Source organism: Mya arenaria, chromosome 11 (genome assembly GCF_026914265.1).
Source record: "Mya arenaria isolate MELC-2E11 chromosome 11, ASM2691426v1".
NCBI classification, from domain to species: domain Eukaryota; kingdom Metazoa; phylum Mollusca; class Bivalvia; order Myida; family Myidae; genus Mya; species Mya arenaria.
In genome coordinates, this window is record NC_069132.1 from 65,546,687 (window position 1) to 65,563,528 (window position 16,842).

General features: G+C 35.9%; 1 protein-coding gene across 1 annotated transcript in view; it reads right to left on the minus strand.

Annotated features, from left to right (window-relative positions):
• Positions 1-16,108, minus strand: part of LOC128208700 (ferroxidase HEPHL1-like) — a 35,695-nt gene extending 19,587 nt beyond the window's left edge. The window contains exons 1-6 of the mRNA XM_052912248.1: positions 15,942-16,108; positions 12,636-12,883; positions 10,017-10,229; positions 9,451-9,593; positions 1,246-1,430; positions 694-800 (exon numbers count right to left, since the gene is read on the minus strand). Coding sequence (XP_052768208.1) covers positions 694-800; positions 1,246-1,430; positions 9,451-9,593; positions 10,017-10,229; positions 12,636-12,883; positions 15,942-16,108 — 1,063 coding nt within the window. The remainder of the gene's footprint in view (positions 1-693; positions 801-1,245; positions 1,431-9,450; positions 9,594-10,016; positions 10,230-12,635; positions 12,884-15,941) is intronic.
• Positions 16,109-16,842: the final 734 nt, after the last annotated feature.

A 16,842-nucleotide genomic window follows, 5' to 3' on the forward strand; every position in this document is an offset into this window, starting at 1 on the left:
TCGGAACATCAGTATCATATTTCCGACCCCTTCTAAACAATTAAAATTCAGCAAATCAATAGATTTACTGATCAATTCATTTAAGTATCAATTTATTAATGGCGATATGAGTGGTGATGTTCAGAATTCGAACCATTGCATAAACTATAACATGAAACATGACCCAATGTAACTAAATTGCCTCCCTTGATCATTTTCTTCATCATCGCTTTAATCACGGATCAATCGAAACTCCTCGGCCATTTTTCTTGAAAAAACATCCTCGGATGTATTTGGACGGATTACAAAGTCAGAATTATTTACATTTAATTACGCTGCAAGTAGATCGCGTAGTAATTTGAATTTAGCATTTAAACCTTAGGAATATTAAATATTTATGAAAAAATTTACTTCACTGGGAACCAGTTAAAACATTGAAATTCGAATTAGATTATAAAAAACTCAACAGTAAATTAATACTATTATCATACATTTAACGAACTATTTCCACTGATGTACCGGCATACATGCGCGTTTTTTTTTCGATGTAAAATGGCCGAGGAGTATCGATATATCACGGATATGTAAACCATATATAATATGTCCATGATTTAGCTGTAGATAGAAAAGCTCAAAACGAACAAAAAAAAAACAATCTGATACAAAATTTAGACGAAGGAATTCTGAATTCATTATAGTAACAATATTGCTCACCTACAAAGTGGTACAGATTGCGACAGTATAGAAGCCAGCGTCCGGGAAATACCGGGGTCGCATATCCGGTGTAGAAACTCGCGGAGTGTAGGACAGCCGTGTCGGTTCTGAATAATACCAGAGTGTTTTTTTGCATATACTTAGGACCAAGTATTAAATCATAATACCAAATATGTAGAAAAATATTTATTTATTTTTATAAATATACAGTTTATACCGTATAATTATATATACTAACACATGCATATTTATATATATATATATATATATATATATATATATATATATATATATATATATATATATATATATATATATATATATATATATAAATAATATTTTTTCACATATTTGGTATTATTATTTTTTAGTTTGGAACTATCTTTTTTATTTTATTGTTTAAAAGTTTGAAAATCCAGTGCCAGTGGACGATGATACCCCTGAGAACGACGACCTATAAAACAATTCAATATGACATTTCTCTATTTAAAATTGACTGTGCTCATCAGTGCAAAGTTACTTTCAAACATCCGGCATTAAGATGCAACTTACCGTTTACGGTTGATGGTCATCATGAGGCCATTGGCGTGTATGGTGTGGACCCCGAGGTTGAGCGACATGAAGTAGACGGCGACCCGTTCCCCAGCGCACATCGGCATATCCGGTCCATTGCCGTATGTGTATCCGTTGATGTGGTATTTACTGTGCCTCTCCAGGAATTTCTCGTTCTTCGAGTTCTAAAATGAACGGAAGTCGCCGCATAACAACATCGACACACCACAGACGCATTAGTATGTTTCCATTAATTGTTTATGCTGTCGAATTAAACAAAAAACGATACAATTACATTGGTATTTAGCAGTTCTTAAATATTTTAACCATTCGGAACTCTTTCGGAACTCCTTTTCCATCGGAAACAGTACAGCAGTAGAAGTAGTTCGTAAAATTTGAAATAATAGATCATTATTTTTATAATAACCGATGCACTATATCTTGATTTATTACAATTGTATTGAATTGGCGTTTTTGCTACCGAATAACGTTTGTACTAAGTTCGAATAACGTTGATACTTAGTTCTACAAGATCACTACAGACACACACTGCCGTATGGAGTGATCTGCATGGATACTCGATGGTAGTTAATTTTATAGGAAATTGTTTGCCTACGATGCTGCGTTCTATTTCTAGTAATTTAGTCATGTACACTAAACATTTTGAAAAGTCAAGACATAGTACACGATATGTTGAGATAAAAGCTAGTGTTTACAATGCTCAATCCGTTCGCTTCTGACGTAGTTATTTGACGTACAAATGGCCTCATATGACGTCATTGTATACTTGTTCATCTGACGTCATTTAAACGTTGTATCTATGCAACAACTTCATTACTCTGCTGACTTGCAAGCTATAAACACTTACAATGGAGAAGAAAGAAAATCAAGGCTGTTTTGCCTGGCTGAGGCGGCTCAAGACTGCCACATTTAATAGGGTAAGTTATCCTTATCAATTCTGCTGAAATACGAGGAAAATAATAGACAATGGTGTCTCGTACGTTGTCTAACGCTTTCACTTGTATTTACGAACTATTAACTACATATAAAGTTAGGTATACATCTACATTATGTTAGACAAGTAACTATTGCTGTACATGATAACATTTAGTATCTTTATCCGAATGATGAATGGTCGTATCTTGTCTAGTCCAACATTGTGAATGTATGTTGTAACATGCAGATAGTTGTTGGTTGTTTTTCATAATGATTGCATGTTTGTGCGTGTGTGATCACGAGTATGCCTGCGTGCGAGCGAGCGTGCACGAGAGCATGTGAGTGTGTGTGTAACATCTTCATACTAAGCTGTTTTTGACAGCAAAGAAGAGGTAGCTTAATGGCAATATCGTTGTTGTTGTTATTATCATTAATATTTTTTCCTAATTGATATCATTATTGTTTATTATTATTATTATTATTATTATTATATTATTATTATTATTATTATTATTAGAATCAAATTTCAAATTCATAATATAACGGTCAAATCAAACTAACATGTTTGGATAATGTTTGGAAAAAAAACATTTTATAATTACAATGTACTCTAGAACTATTGTGTTTTCTTTCTTCAGTGTGCAAGACTTTGCGACCGTTTGCGTAAGAAGCCATTGAAGAACAATAGGGTTGAACCGTTGAAACCAGACGAGGAGACGGATAAGCAAGAATTTCTGAGAAATGGTACGTGGTATGGGGAAAACAAGACAAACCTGATAATTGAACCCTCATATCTGTACTCAATTCCATTTAAAGTAAAATAGGCGGGAGTTTCATCATGTGGGTAAAAAGATATTTTAATGAATGTTCTTAGTGTTTTGTAGCGGTCACGCAAGGCTGCGCGTCTGTTGGACCTCTGAACAATGTTATTGTGAAACGAATCACTTCTGGGTTTGTCCTTGTAGTTAACAATATATATATAAAAACTTTGAAAAATGGCAAAAATGTATGAGTTATCAATTAGAAAAGGTAATTGAATTCAGGGGTTCGACATGTTTTTGAGCCTAGAATAAATATTACAATTTATTGTGAGGACTACTACTGTAAGTGTAGACCTTTTCCTTCATATTTGTTTCAAGTTAAGTATCTCTATGTATCGGTTGTTTATGTTTCAGTGCACGAGTTTACCGTGCGGATATTACAGGAGGCTATTCATGACATCGAGGAGGAATCTTGCAAGCTTGACACAGTCTCTGTGACCTCCAGCATTATCAGCGGTACGTGAGACACAGTCTGTAGCAATCGTAACTTCTCGGCCATCTCCGGCAAGCTCCGGAACAATTGTCTTTTAATGTTAGCCGTGTGTGTTCAGATTTAGCGAAGAGTTGACAAAATGGTGTGGTTGGGCTATTTTTCTCGGGATAAAGTCATTGATTTGTTTATTAAAGTGATTGGCGAACATGACTTACTCATATCACATGTCAAGTTTTTACTACACATAAAATTAAGTTACGATTTTTGTTAGAAAACACACCGTCCTTTTTGGTATATTTCAGATCTTGCCGAGGCTGCTGTGACAACTTCCCTGACGAACATTGTGTCAGGAGTATTGGCTTAAATGGCACTGAGCGGGTAGGTAACATATGCCACGTGTCCAATCTTTACATTACATACATACGAGGTTTTAATCATATACTGAAAACGGCAGGAACAAGCACAAGGGTCATAATTAGGAACAGTCTCAAGTCTAGACTCAGATTCAGAAAAGAACTTTTATTAAATTACAAAGAATCATGTAATTCAATTTGTTTTACAAAAATAAATTAACTTTTGTCTTGAATGTGAGTTTTTGACTAAGGCTCAGAATACCAAAGCTTAAATACTGTTTTAAAAATGCTTATACAGTAGCAAAGATGGTAAACATTGCTGTATCTGTGTAAAAACAATCTGCTCTTCAATCACCTGTTGTCAAAATATAAGTTATATTATAGATATTTTCATCGGTTTTCTGAGCAGGAGTCGTAAATTCATACACAATACGTGAATATTCGTCGAGTAGCCATAGAATATAAGAAATGTCAGGCACACGGCTAAAATGCGGCTGAGGCCTAACAGATAATTTACAATTTTCAAAACACCATAGTGAAATATTTCATATGAGTCATAGTTTAGATCAAAACCATAATAAGGCATGTGTTTAGGTGATACCATCTATTAAATAAATTATTTTTATAATGATATTAAACGATAAATGAAAAAATGAAAAAAATAATGAAAACACAATGTTTATATTCAATATTTACCACTTTCAGGTTTGGGAAACCCTGCACCCTATTGAAGAGGCTACACAACAATGGCCATGTTGTTTGAGTGTTGCTGTATTGTTCAAATTGTTTGAATAAAATTATATGTTCTAAAACAAGAAGTGTTCCTCAAGAGGGGCTGAATTCCACAGTAAATACTAGTATGGTCCTTAGGGGATGCGACCGTCTCCCGCTTTGCATTCTCAACTATGTTTCAACTATTGGTGCACTTTTTTACAAATGCCGACTAATAGATACCCAGTTTATTGCTATAAAATGGTGAAATCGTTAGACAATGTAGGAAGACATGGGCAACTAGTATTAAAATCTGCTGTTTAAGTACGGGTTTGAATGTGTGTTGGTTGCTCAGGACGTTGGGGACAGAAATATGTTTTTACATGTACAAACAGTCGAACCCCGTTGGCTCGATCCTCGTTGGTTCGAACTGGATTTAAGACCGATTTCTTTAAACTGAAGATAAGTGTTCCCGCCTGGCTCGAATTTTCCGAGGCTCGATGTATTTTCGCCAGTCCCTGTGAGTTCGAGCCAACGGGGTTCGCCTGTACGTTGAAGCAGCGGTTTACTGATGGCATGACGCAAAATTGGCACGCCAATATAGATACTTCTTCACGCTGTGACACTAACAAACATTTAAAATAACTGCTAACTCTTGATTAATGTTTAACAATCGACCTACCCTTTATGATTAGACTAGCACTTGTACACTTTATATGATCTTTAATATCGTATATTATATATAGATCTGGGCGGACTTACAATGTACATCGTGAAGATCGAGTTTGCTTGTATTGTTTCACATACTGACTTGTGTAAGTCACTGAAAATTGGAGTCATGCTTTTTTCGAGTGTCCTTAATATGCGAGTATATGAACAAACCATATTGAAAAATGGGTACAGTGCCCAGAGATGTCAAATTTCATTATATTATTTTCAACGTATGAATAACTATGAGACTTGTACAATTAAACAGGTAGAATACTTGGTTTCACAAATAATGACTGCTATTAAAAATTGATAAAACAGTAAAGCAAGGAGAGTGACACTATTATATTGTTAGCATTGTTTTAAGCTGTATTCTTGACCGGGGGCCTTTTTTACATTTAATATAATTTAGTTGATTCTGTATGTAAACGTGTTTCACTATGCGGGTCACCAAACCATGTCTGACAAGTTGTTAAAGAAGCCCATGAGCTAAACATAAAAAGGCAGTGTTTAGAAGCATGCGGCTTATGACTAACAGACACAAAGCGGCTTATGGCTAATAGACACAAAGCGGCTTATGACTAACAGACACAAAGCGGCTTATGACTAATAGACACATAACGCCACTTAACAACATAGACACACAACATACCAGTGATAAGTAAATTTTCTTTAATTTATTATGCCGTAGAACAACAACGATCTTATCATAAAGTGGAATTTTCCATCTCTCAAAAATTTAATTAAACTTAGTGAACCGCTATATCATGATTAAATACAATTGTTAAAAGTGGCAGAAAATGGTGTTGTTCTTTTGCTACTTTAAGAGTAAAGCTGGCTATCATTGGGTCACGAAAGTAGTTTCAAATTAGTCATAGAAGCTCATTACAGACACCAACTGCCTTGCGGAGTGATTTACATAGATACCCGAAGGTTTGTTAGGCAGTTTTATAAGAAATTATTTGCCTTCAATTTCGTCGTTCTATTTGCAGTAATTTGGTCATGTGCACTTAATGTTTTGAATAGTCCAACATAGTACATGATATGGTGAAATAAGAACTAGTATAATCGTTAATAATGCTCTATCCCTTCGTTGCCGACGTTATAACATGACGTTAATATGATGTCATTGTATATCTGTTCAAATGACGTCATTTAAACGTTGTATCTACGCAACGACTTCATAACTTTGCTGACTTGCAAGCTATAAACACCAACAATGGAGAAGAAAGAAAGTCAAGGCTGTTTTGCCTGGCTGAGGCGGCTCAAGACTGCCACATTTAATAGAGTAAGTCATCAATTTTGCTGAAATACTTGGAAAAGAGAAAAGACAATGGTGTCTCGTACGAATAAGGTGGTCGTTTTCTTGCATTGCCAGTATTGTCTGAAATTTTATTCCACTTTGTATTCACGATGGCACTTTTTAAAAACTTATATTGTTACGTGTACAACTACATTTTAGTCCACAGACAAGTTAGTATTTCTGTACATGAAAGCATTCAGTATTTTACCGAGTGATGAATCTTATTTTATGGTCGTACGCTATGACTGTTTATTACAAGATGCAGATTGTTGAAGATTGTTTTCATAATGATTGCATGCTTGTGTAAATGAATGATGATTTGCTTTAATTTTGTTAAATCCATGTACATGTACATGATAGCAATAGCTTTTTTGCAATATTATTGTTGTCATCATAAATAATCTTCTTTTTTTCAAATAGATAATACCACGGTACCATCAAATTAACATGTTTGAATGATGTTTGAAAGTAGAATTTAAAATTACAATGTATTCAGAAATTCTATGTTTACATTTTTTTCAGTGTGCAAGACTTCGCGATCGCTTGCGTAAGAAGCCATTGAATAACGATAGGATTAAACCGTTAAAACCAGACGAGGATACGGATGAGAAAGAATTTCTGAGAAATGGTACGTGGGTTGGGGAAAACATGACTAACCATATATTGAAACTCAAATCCAATAAAATTAAAAAGGCGGGAACACGAACATGTGGTAATAAAGATATTTGAATGCATGTGTTGGTGTATTGTGGCGGTCACGCACGCCTGCGAGTCTGTTGGACCTCAAAACAATGTTATTGTGAAAAGATTTGCTTCAGGGGCCGTATTCAATATGCATCTTAGTAATAATTTTCAACTAAGTGAAAAATTGCCATTTTTCTAATTTGAATTTTAAGAAAACGAACAAAGTTTGTAAACCAAAAATATGAAAATAAGCAAGGAAATGGTCTAAACAATATATGCGTATGAATAGATCTTATGAAAAGTAGCTGGTATTTAAAGTAATCGTTGTCCAAAATTACAAAATTTTCACTAAGTTGAAAATATTCACTAAGATGCATATTGAATACGGCTGGGCTTGTTCCTGTAGTCTACAATGTAACTATTTAAACTTAAAAAATAGCAAATAAAGAATGCGTTTTCAATCAGAAAAGGTAATTATTAAATTCAGGTTTTCGACATGTTTTTTAAGCCTAAAATAATATTACACTAAAATGTGGTGAACTACTATTGTAAGTGTAGCCCATTTTGTAAGTGTAGCCCTTTCCACCATGTTTTAAGTTCAGTATCTCTATGTATCGGTATTTCATGTTTCAGTGCACGAGTTTACCGTGCGGATTGTTCAGGAGTCTGTTCGTGACATCGAGGAGGAATCTTGCAAACTTGACACAGTCTCCGTGACCTCCAGCATCATCAGTGGTATGTCAGATACAGTTTGTATCGTAACTTCGTGGCCATCTCTGGCAAGCTCCGGACCATTTGTCTTTTAATCTAAGCCGTGTGTGTTCCGATTTAGCGAAGAGTTGACAAAATGGTGTGGTTCGGTTTGTTTTATTTTGTTGTTGTCAAGTTCTTACTACACATACAATTAAGTTACAATTTTTTACATTAGCCTTATCGTTCTTTTATGTATCTTTCAGATCTTGCCGAGGCTGCTGTGACAGCTTCCCTGACGAACGTTGTGTCAGGAGTGTTTGTTTAAATGGCACGGAGTGGGTAGGTACCATATTTAACGTGCCCAGTCTTTACATTTCTCACATTGTATATGGGTATTTTGAAACATTCAATAAATCAGTTTTCTGACCCTGACTCTTAAACTGAGACTCAAGACCTTAGTGAATATTGGTCATATGTAGCCCTAAAATAAGGAATGTCCTATTTGAAGGCACTGGCCTAACAGACACTAAATGATACACACACAATTTACAAAACAACATACAGTGGTGTGTCATAACAGTCATATTTCAAATTGAATTCATAATAAGATATGTGTTCTTGTGACCACAATGGTATTTGAAAATATAAATCGATGAAACGATCAATGCAAAAATGAAAACAAGAAATACATATGTTACCTTCATTTTTACCACTTTCAGGTTTGGGAAACCCTGCACCCAGTGGCCATGTTGTGTGTGTGTTGCTGCATTGTACAAATTGTTTTAATAAAATTGTATGTTATAAAATAAGAAGTGTTCCTCAAGATTGGCCATGTGGTGTTTCTGATTATTAAGCAATGCTTATTGCAACATGAAGCTGGAGTGAAGGTGAATTGACAAAATAATCCTAGAAACGGGATAACTATATGTAGTGCTTTAAATATTGTATAATGCAGTTCGTTTTCGTAAGTGTTTAATGGGGTAGGGGGGACTGGTAGCCACAGACTCTGAAGCGGCTGTTTATATGGACAAGGGGGCCTGAGGTCTTTCAAAGATTTAAAGTGCATCAAACTGTAAGAACATTAGACCAATCGCAACATGTTTTTGTCGCGAGATCAGGGTTTAGGGTAAGTTATAGTAATGTTATACCGAAAACGACAATTCGGAACTCCTCGGTCATTTTCCATCGAAAACAGCCACGGATGTATGCCGGTACATCGGAAGAAGTAGTTCGAACATTTTTTTTTAATTAATTGTATTTTTATTAAACGTTTATTTTATATTGTTAGTTTTAATTGATTGTCAGTGAAATGTCAAATTGGATAAATAATTAAGATTCCCAATTTCTAAGTAGGCAACAATCTGTTTGTTTGTTTTCCCTCCACTGTGTTTAAAACTGGAAAAAAAAACTTTCTAAAGTTCAGGTTTTTAGAACAACAAAAATATGACTTTTTAAAATAAGTTCAAATAACGACTATCAGGCCGAGGCGGTTGTTTTCGATAATGGCTGAGATGTTCCGAATGGAAAATAGCTTGAAATGTTCAAAATATTTAACAGTCATACCAGAAGCCGTTTGCATTCGGCGGGTCGGCCACATCGTCGGATGTTTTCATTAATGTACCAGCTATTCGTCTCATCAGTGATGTCCGAATACACGACTAGTTCCCGATCAACGTCCATCCGTGCGCCGTCAAGGCCCAGCGTACCTGGAAAGGGTTGATTTGTTTAAAAGCTATAATTCTTTTTTTCTTTTTTATTTTAGTTATTGTCTATTTTTTATTTTTTTTCTCTTATTTTTATTTTTTTATTTATTTATTTTTAATATTATTAATTTATTTTAGTTTATTTATTTATTTATTTATTTATTTATTTATTTATTTATTTATTTATTTATTTATTTATTTATTTATTTATTTATTTATGTATTTATTTATTTATGTATTAATTTATTTATTTATTTATTATTTGGGGGATGGTGGCTTAATTTCATAAATATTGCAGCTGCTACTTTAACCTGGGGACATTCATTAACCTGAATTGAAATGTACGCCTGAGAGAAAAGTCGTTTAAATTTTCCCATTGTCAACTGAAGTTTATTAAACCAACTTTATATAAAAAATAAAATATACCTGGTCTACATATAAGCGCAATCCCCACTAATCCGGTTGCTATGTCCCTCGGTCCGTTCGTGTGGGAATGGTAACCCCAGGGCACGCAATTCTCGTCGTCTTTCGTGGGCGCGTGAATGTTCGCCGCCACCCAAGCATACGTGATTGCGCCCCCTGGCGGAACGAGATCGTCAAACTTGGCGTGCCCGGAAGTTCCGTCAATGTATAAAGCGCCTGAAATTCATGATATTATAAACACAACAACCAATAGCGTTATTGTGGATCTCCGGTAACACCATATAAAAATGTTACCATTTAAAAGAGTTTGTGAAAAAGAAAATGTTAATAGTATACCCAACATAATATATCGAGTACGTTTTTGTGTCTTTATATATTGCTAAATTGGTATATTTACGTCGGATTTCATTAACAATTCAGAGCAAATATACAATTGTATCTTGATGTATATTAAAAGTCTGGTAATTAGTAAAATATTTTTTGTACATCAATTTTTATTATGACTCTGAGCTGGTATTTAATATTGGTCTTAATTTGATATAGGAATGATGTAGCTAATCGGATTACATGTTATTGATAACTGACCAATACAGTGAATGTAGTCAATGATGTATGACCATAACGTTAACTGAAGTTGAATATTGAATACCACTCTGCAATCAATTGTATTAAACTGGTTCTTCATGTTTTTGGTTCGGTTAAAGTCTCCCAATATAATAATTCATTTGGTCTATACATATCCAATAATTGCTATTGACCAATCAAATTGCTTTCATGTGCAAACTAGCCAAAAGATAACTTGACATGTTGATGATTTATCCAGTTTTATACAACTGGCTGCAGTGAGAGGAGCGGGTCATGATCATGTGGTAACACACCTGACTGTCAATCCAGGGATCGCAGGCTCGATTCCCCTCCCCCCCCCCCCCCCCCCCGTGTGACAATACTATACACTGGTGCACGTTAAAGAACAAGGGTAGCTCTAATCAGGGTTACATTACGTATGTGCACTATGCTCTAAATAACGAAAAATAATAATAATGTTATCGGAGCACTCGCCGAAAAAGCAAGGCCCGAGTGCGAGTTTAAATAAGCTTTCACGCAACCTTGGCTGCAGCTGACCGTTTGGGCATAAGTGGCATTTGTTTTTAGGCAGCAGCACAACACATGTAAGGCCTAGTGAAAAGAATTTTCTCTTAACTCGCAGTATAGGACCTAGCGATGTAGCGATCTAGTTTTAGTTGTTTTTAAAAATGGCAATAATTTAAACATTTTCTATCTCAAAATGAAGGGGGTGGCGAAGGGGGTGGCGATCGCGTTTCATTCGATATATGTAGCTTTTCCGTTTAAAATAATAGACGACACAGAAATTCTGGATAACAAACATGAATACAAATCTTGATTGTCAAAATCGTTTTATGTTTTTCGAGCATCTTTGTTGACAATTGTTAAATCAATGTTTATCAAACTTTGCTATTTTGTTCTTTAGTATAAGATATAAAGTACAGTTAACATGTAGAAATGCTATAAATGAATGAAGTGCTGTCATTTTGTACTTGTACAAGTAAAGATGATACCGTTTTTTATTTGTGAGTTACATTTTATTACGAAATTCATTAGTTCAATGTCAAACCGACAATACGCCAGTACATTCAGTTTGATTTACACAGATTCACATAACGTGAATCCAGTCGGGCGTGTTCGGCCGGTATTTTATGTGGATGCTGACCATGAAATCGAGTCAGTTAAGAATTGTTGGGTCTGTTCCATGTGTTCGCATCAGCTTGCGCGTACGATACTCGTCCGATCCAATTCGGAACTCCTCGGCCATTTATGGAAAACAACCTCGGATGTATGCCGGTACATCAGTAGAAGTAAATTGTAATGTTTCGAATTATTTCATTAAGTAAATGTAGTGTTTTAGCTTGTATTTTTCATCTGAGTTTAAATTGATTGCCAGTGAAGTGTATTATTGCAAACATTTTTAAGATTCACAAGAGTTAAGTCTTTAAGTTAAACTGCTAAATTAAATAACTATGCGATCTACTTGCAGCGGACTTAAACATACCGATTTCTGAGTATGTAAACCATATACACCCGGGGTTGTTTTCGATAAAAAATGGCCGAGGAGTTCCGAATGGTCCGATCCGTGTCCGATAAAATCGCGCAGTGAGGCACTTTAGCGGACGTGGACAGGGTGTAAACGAAAGCTTATATTAAAAGAAGTAGTGGTAAAACATGAGTGTTATGTTGGGAGGTTGTTGGTAGTTGGTTATTCGAATAATCAACTACCTTCGAGTTGCCAGTTTGGGATTCAAATATTAAACTACCTGCTAGTTTCCAGTTTGGGATTCGAATAATTAATTACAAAGTAGTCAGATGTTGATATTGATATTAAGCTGGTATTTGCGAATATCCAACGACATACCAGTTCGTAGATGGGAATTTCTCAAATATTCGCAAATAGTTTTGTCCCGACAATTGTTCCTTCTATTTTCATATAAATATACTGACGCTGGATATAAACCTAAATAACTCGAGGAGTCGAGGACCATTGCCGGCCCCAAATACATAAATCATGTGCAATATGTACCGTTAAAAACATAAGGTTAACGTACGCACCTTCATTTTTCTTATTATATAGAAATCCATGAGGATGAACGCTGAAGTTCCGCAGAGTAGCGAAATTTCGGAAATGAACTTTCACTGTATCCCCGACCTCCGCTTTAATGAGCGGCCCAACAAATCCCTGCCAGTCTTCAACCGGAAGTTGTTTGGTGAAGCTCGCGTCCGTGAATCCTCTGTAGATCACCTTTCGGTAAAGGCTTCCTATCCGGTCCGCGCCAGAGTCGATCAGTAATCGAGTTTTTCTGGAAAAAAACATATTGGAATAATAAGAAACAACAATTTAGTTATGTTTATAAAACTAAAACAGCCGCAATGCGACGAAACCATGTTTTTCATATGGGCAATTAGAAATTTACATTTTGATGACCGTTCCAAGGCGGTACCTAACACTCCTTGGTAAACACACCTAGTTTTTATATAGTATAAATGCATTGTGTCGTTTGTGGAGTTTTTATGCTCATGTTTCATGTTTCTTGTTGGTGATTGTTTGTTTTCATGTTCTATGTCTTTGGCATTAACCCTGTGCCACTACACGGGGTTTATGTTTAAATTTTTGGCTACTGAGCTTGTTTCTGTAGTTTTTCATATAAATATTGTAGCCAATTAATTTCTTGTATCAGTAATAAATATGCAGATGACCTTTTCCTTTCGTTGATGGAAAAGAGACATAACTGAAAATAACTATGGTTAAATTGCGTATGTGTTTATTTTCGCTGCGACATTCAGACTAGGTTTCATGACCTTGACCCTCAGCCCTCCACTCCTTCAAAATCAACATTACTATGAATCAAAATGAATCAGCTCTAGCAAATATCTATTTGATTAAGCCTTAATAACAGCGAAACCTATCTAACATATTTGTACTTTTAGAAATCATAATGTGTATTGCTGTTTCCTAAAAATGATCGTCTAAATTCAATGTTTAGGCTCAACACGCTTAGCCCTGTTCTATGTCTGTAAGTCGTAAAGTACAAGTATCTCAGACCATACATTATGTTTTATATTCGTATTTGATGTGTTTTTATGAAAGTATGAGTATTGGCCAGTATGAACATTGATGACACAGTGGAATAAACAAAACAATTGACGTGTTGCCTTCTGTGGCTGTTCTACATGTTTTTTACGACCAATGGACATCATTGAAACAGGGTCCAGTGCCCGATATCTCGCCAACGTCAGGCTGTGTCGAGAATTTAGTGTTAGTCTTTGTCAAATTTTAGATGAACTTAAAGCTGCACTCTCACAGATTGAACGTTTTGACAACTTTTTTTTATTTTTGTCTTGGAACGAGCCAATTCGTGCCAAAATCCATGGAAACATGTTATATAAGATTGCTGACAAGATATCAGATCGCATATTTTCATATATACGTTCAAAAATTGATGTTTTATGCATTTTTCTTAAACCGTTAGTAACCATAAAACATTAATTTTCGAACGGAAATATGAAAATCTACGATCTGAATTTTTGTCAGCAATCTTATATCATTGGTTTGCAGACATTTACGGACAAAATTGCTCTTTCCAATACAAAAAATAAAAAAGTTGTTAAAATCGTCAATCTGTTAGGGTGCAGCTTTAAGGTAACTACATTTTGTATTTAGTTGGTTGTCCGGTTAGCGCGGTGGTAAGCGCACTAGCTTCTTACCGGGGCCACCCGGGTTCGATTCCCAGCTTGGGCGCATGCGAGTTTGGTTAGTGGTCACCAAGCTGGACAAGTGGGGTTTCTCCGGGACCACACTCTCGAGCGACATCGAGCCGACGAGTGTGCCTTAGTTAATCATAGCTATCATAACTTTCTTCACAATCGTTGTAAAATATTTAATGTTAAAGTTATTATTAGTATCGAACAAATAAAAATTATCATAGTGAAGAACATGTGTATCTGTAGCATAGGTGGTATAATCAAATGTATGTGTCTCATTATATGAAATAATTGAATTTTTGTGCTACATGTATAATCAGGATGCACTTTTGATTTTAAAATGATTTTTAAAAATGCCATTAAAATTATAATTATTACATGCTTCAAACTGTGTTGTTTTCATACATGTAAATACATATAATTATCGTACCGCCCTTGATGTGTGTAAAGTATGGCAGTCACGATTGACCTTCATATTTTTCTAAAGCCAAAGTGAACAGACACACATTGTTTATAAAACAGGAATAAAAATGCATACAAATTTAAACACTTTATGTAACCAATTTTATGAAAGATGAAGGCAGGCCAATTTAATGATGCGCTGTTTCCATGCCAGTTATTTTCTATAAAAATCATTGGTACAGATTTGTTTATAAACAATATATGAGAAAATGAAGATAAACATGGGTCACATGGAGAAGTGACCACCAACCGGGATCGAATCCGAGTCACATTTAAAAAGAGAACGCTGACCGGGATCGAACTCGGGCTACATTTAAAAATCGAACCCGGGTTACATTTTAAAAGAGAACGCTGACCGTGATTGAACCCCGGCTACATAAAGTATTGAACACCGACCGGGGGCAATCCCGGTTCACATATATTACTGAACGCCTACCGGGATCCAACCCCGGCTACATAAAGAAGTGAGCGCTGACCGGGATCGAACCCCGGTCACATAAATAGTGAATACCGACCGGGATCGAAACCAGGTCACATTAGGTATTGAACACCGAACCCGGGTCATAGTTAGAAGTGAAAATCATCCGGGATCAAACCCGAGTCACACCAAGTAGTGAACACCGATCGAGATCATAGTATTACCCGGTCACATTAAGTAATTAACACCGACCGGGAATAACCTGGGTCACATCAAGTAGTGAACGCTGACCGGAAATAACCCGAGTCACACCAAGTAGTGAACACCGATCGAGATCATAGTATTACCCGGTCACATTAAGTTATTAACACCGACAGGGAATAACCTGGGTCACATCAAGTAGTGAACGCGGACCGGAAATAACCCGGGTCACATCAAGTAGTGAACACTGAACGGGGATAACCCGGGTCACATCAAGTAGTAAACAAAGACCGGAATCGAACCCGGGTCACACCCAGTAGTGAACGCTGACCGGGTCACATTCAGTAGTTAACACCGACCGGAATCGAACCCGGGAAACACTAAGTAGTGAACACGGACCGGGAGCAAACCCGGGTCACTTTAAGTAGTGAACACCGACCGAACTTAATCGGATCTTATTTAGTAATGAGCAACGACGGGGATCGAACCCGGACCACCTAAGGTAGTGAAAACCGGGTAAGTTTTAACCACTGTGCTTATATTTATATGAAATATCCTAAATAGAAAACTCATACTCAGTATCTGGTCCCGCCATATTCCTTCGGTACGGAGCATAATCCCAATCCACCTCAAGCGCGGCTAGGTAATAATTCCGGACAGTTCCCTCTGTCGGCGTCGGCAACGTCCACACTATCACCACACATACCAAAGTGAATAATCCGACATAAGCCGTTTTCGGCATGATCAAGGTCCAGATAGTGTCCCGTGCCCTTGCACGCTACCATAGAAGGTCCGAGACGTTGTAGAAAAGACTTTATATATGAATAACCTCAGTCAAAGTAGCGATAATGAATATTAATCTTTGTTTGATGTCTGACTGACAGTTAATTGAATATGCATCACTTAAGCTCATAAAAGTGTAATAAAAAATGATAATAAAACACACAGCTGATTAAGGACTTGTATGACCAGCTTTGTTCATACATGTGGTATTAACATGTTTATCGCTGGTTCACGAACTGTGCCGAGAAACATACATGGTGCATCTAGTGCCTAACTTTATATTCGTTATCATTCGCACGAATGAAAAATTAATAGTATGAAGCTAACAAATTAAGATACGTTTAAAGTACATGTAGTAAAACATTTTTTATTAGTCGAAGTGATCCAGGTTGAAATGTAAGCCGGCTCTCAGTAATACATGAAACAAAAGAGAATTTATAAATGTCTCTGTTTTTTCCCATTTTTCACATCAACCCCAAATATTTTAATGAAATATATTTAGAAATCTAGGTTATTTTCAAACGAGCACTGAGTTTGCCATGTTGAAGAAATAATAGATATCAAAATATAGAGTTGATATTTGGACCGCGGAGCAAAGAAGCGAGGAGGTTATAGGTAATAAACGCGTTTTGTGTTTGTGTTTTGCTATGGAAAGAAACACTTTAGGTTTTAAAAAAATATGCGCGGAAGTAA